Genomic DNA, 3,230 nt, shown 5'->3' on the forward strand with positions numbered 1-3,230 from the left:
CGGGCACCGCCGAGCCGCTGCTCCTCTCGTCCCCTGAGCACCCCCAGCGCTGGGGGCAGGTCAGCCAGGCCTTCGCCACCCTCCTGGGTAAGAGCCCGTGCCTGCAGAGCTGGGCCCGGGGGCTGTGGGCTGCTCCCCACACCAAAACCCAGGGTCTTGTCCCAGGGGCAGCCCTTGCATGGAAGAGGAGGGAGGACAGAACAGGGTCCTCTGTGGGACAGCATCCCAGGGCTCAGCTCTGCAGCTCCTCCCAGGAGCAGCCACAGCCCATGCAGCTGCAGACCCAAGGGACGTCTCTGCCTCTCTCCAGGTTGTTTCCTCCCACGGTGCCAGTCCCTCCTCTCACCCTTCTCTTCCCCTCCAGATCTGACGCCGACCATTTTGGACTGGTTCTCCATCCCCTACCCCTCTTACAGCATCTTTGGCACAAAGCAGGTGCAGCTCACTGGAAAGTCTCTCCTGCCAGCACTGGAGTCAGAGCAGTCCTGGGCCACCGCCTTCAGCAGCCAGAGCCACCACGAGGTGACCATGTACTACCCCATGCGAGCCATCCAGCACCGGCAGTTCCGCCTCATCCACAACCTCAACTACAAGATGCCCTTTCCCATCGACCAGGACTTTTACGTCTCACCCACTTTCCAAGACCTGCTCAACCGCACCAGGGCCGGGCAGCCAACCCACTGGAACAAGACCCTGCACCAGTACTACTACCGGGACCGCTGGGAGCTCTTTGACTGCAGCCGCGACCCCACCGAGAGCCAGAACCTGGCCCCCGACCCCCGCTACGCCGACGTCCTCCAGCTGCTCCGGGTGCAGCTCCTCAAGTGGCAGTGGGACACGGGGGACCCCTGGGTGTGTGCCCCCGATGCTGTCCTGGAGGAGAAGCTGAGCCCCCAGTGCCGGCCACTGCACAACGAGCTGTGAGCGTCACCTCTGCCGCCGTCCCCACTGCTCCAACGAGGGGGTGGAGCGGGATCACGGACGGACAGTCCCTAATCCCTGGGTGACACCACGAGGCTCTGCTCTCTGTATCACCCACACCACCTGGCCCCAGAGCACTCAGGGACCCTGGTGCCTTTACTCTCAGCCAGAGGAGCCGTAGGGCCAAGCTGCCCCTCCGTAAAGCTTCTGGAGGACAGGGCTCCATTTCTCCCTGGAGCTGAGCACATCCCTGCAACAGCCCATGGCTTGGAGCCAGCAGGACAACAGGACAAGGGGCTCTGTGGTGCAGCCAGGGGGCCCCCAATGCTCTGGGAAATGGGGTGAAGCCTGTGAGGGGCACAGGCAGCCCTGCTGGAGACCCCCAGGCAGGGAGGGAACCAGGGTGTCCCAACCAGGGGCACAGGGCTGAGCCACAGTTCAGGACCAGCAGGGGCAGAGGGGACACGGGCACGGCCTGGGGCTGCTCCCAGCAAACAGCAGCTTTATTCATAGCACTGCTCACTCCCCCCTGCACATCCCCCTCCCCAAAACCACAGCCAGGAGACTCCCCACAGGCCCCCCACAGGTTACCAGTCCCCCACAGAAACAGGTTTGCTGTCTCACAAGGCACTTGGGTCTTTTTTTCCCTGATTTGAGGATGATGTTTTCCCTGTCCCCGGGGGTTGTGCAAGTCCCCCCCTCCCCGTGCCAGTCCAGTGCACACACCTCCATCACCTCACGGCAGCTGAAGTCCAGGAGCTGTGTGGTGTAGGAAGAGCAGTGGCAGCTCTGGGTTGTGGTGTGGGAAGAGCAGTGGCAGCTCTGGGTTGTCAAGGGATGGGATGGATTCAGCCCCAGAGCCAGGGGGAGCAGCGTGGCCTCTCCCTGTGACCAGTAGTAGCTCAGGACCAAGAGATCACAAACTGCTCCCACATTGGCAGTGACACAGGGACTCTCAGCACCTGAGGGGCAGAGGGAAGGGTTGGCAGCAGGCAGAGCCAGCTGGGAAGGAGCCTGGGAGGTGTCAGAGCCGAGGGAGGTGTCCTGTCCCCATACAGAGCCACAGCCTGGCATGGTCCCGATCCCACAGAGCCCCTGAGAAGGGCATCCATGGCAGGCAGCCCCAGGAGCAGAGCTGTGCTGCTGCTCCTCTCAGAGCTCCAGCCCCATTATCACACAGCCTTTCCTTCCTCCATCTCCCCATCCTCACTCCTGTTGTGGTCTAATCCTGCCCATCCCCAGAGCAGTGACCCAGCCTGTGCTGACAGAGCTGGTGCTGTGCCATGGCTGGGGCCAGACCTCACCAGCCCCTCAGCTGTGTCCTGTCCCTTCCCAGCCACCACCCCCTCCCGGGGGGACACAAGCACTCACCTGGGTGTCACTGCGGTAGGAGAAGTCACTCACAATGGCACCGTTGGCCAGGACTTGCCGGGGAGGGCTGGAGACCCCCAGCACAGTCACAGCCTCCAGCAGGACCCCATCGAGGTGGGGGCTCCCCCGCAGCAGCTGGCTGAGCACGGCACCCTGGGGGACAGCAGGGATGTCACCCTGTGCTCCCGGGTCACAGCCACCCCACGGGCACACAGGGCTGCCCTGGTGCCCTGCTCCTCGTGCTGCCCCTCTGCCAGGCACTGAGCCCAGGGGGCCAGAGAGCATCCACAGTGCAAGGAGAGCAGCCTCTCCCCCTCCTAGGGGGCATCCTGAGGGGATGCTGACCCCACCAGCTGCTCAGTCTGGCACTGTTGGCACCACAGAGCTCTGCTCCAAGGCACAGTGCTGCCTGTGACCACATGTGCCCCAGGGCCAGCAGGACCCCCCTGCCCAGATGCCCCCTCACTCACGTGCGTGGCCAGGAAGAGGATCTCGGTGTAGTCCCCCCTCTCAAAGGTCTCCCAGCTCTCCCCATCATCCCAGAACAGGTCTCCCCTGGCGAAGCCGTCCGGGGTCAGTGCCACGACCAGGGCCATGCCCCTCCTGCGGGACTGGGCAGTGCTGAAGGCGGGTTCCTGGGGCGAGGGAGAGGGCACAGCTCAGGGCACTGCTGGAGCCACGTCCCCCGGAGAGTGCAGCCACGGCTCCCTCGGCACTGTCTGCTCTGCGGTGACGGCACTGCCACCACCCTAGGCTGGCCAGGCAGGTCACCACGGTGTCACCACGGAGCAGAGGGACTCACCTGCAGGGGCAGGATGTGCCCTGCACGGACATGGACATTGATGGTGTCCAGGGGTGCTGGCAGGAGGATCCACTGCCCTTTGCTGTGGATGGTGGAGTCCTACGTGGTGACAGAGAGGGAAGAGCAGGCACAGGGT

The 3,230-nt window shown here is 64.2% G+C and overlaps 2 protein-coding genes across 2 annotated transcripts in view; one reads left to right on the plus strand and one right to left on the minus strand.

The window, feature by feature from the left end:
- SGSH (N-sulfoglucosamine sulfohydrolase) overlaps nt 1-1,458 on the plus strand; it is a gene marked incomplete at its 5' end in the record, with an annotated part of 3,017 nt that extends 1,559 nt beyond the window's left edge. Inside the window, 2 exons of the mRNA XM_029960119.1 lie at nt 1-87; nt 365-1,458. The exon at nt 1-87 is cut by the window's left edge and continues 20 nt beyond it. Of these exons, the coding sequence (XP_029815979.1) occupies nt 1-87; nt 365-924 (647 nt within the window). The remainder of the gene's footprint in view (nt 88-364) is intronic.
- Nucleotides 1,404-3,230, minus strand: part of GAA (glucosidase alpha, acid) — a gene marked incomplete at its 5' end in the record, with an annotated part of 5,010 nt that continues 3,183 nt past the window's right edge. Inside the window, 4 exons of the mRNA XM_029960120.1 lie at nt 1,404-1,883; nt 2,293-2,445; nt 2,763-2,927; nt 3,095-3,193. Of these exons, the coding sequence (XP_029815980.1) occupies nt 1,824-1,883; nt 2,293-2,445; nt 2,763-2,927; nt 3,095-3,193 (477 nt within the window). The remainder of the gene's footprint in view (nt 1,884-2,292; nt 2,446-2,762; nt 2,928-3,094; nt 3,194-3,230) is intronic.

The sequence above is a fragment of the Manacus vitellinus genome, unplaced genomic scaffold (genome assembly GCF_001715985.3).
Source record: "Manacus vitellinus isolate BGI_N305 unplaced genomic scaffold, ASM171598v3 scaffold_24_pilon, whole genome shotgun sequence".
Lineage (NCBI taxonomy): Eukaryota > Metazoa > Chordata > Aves > Passeriformes > Pipridae > Manacus > Manacus vitellinus.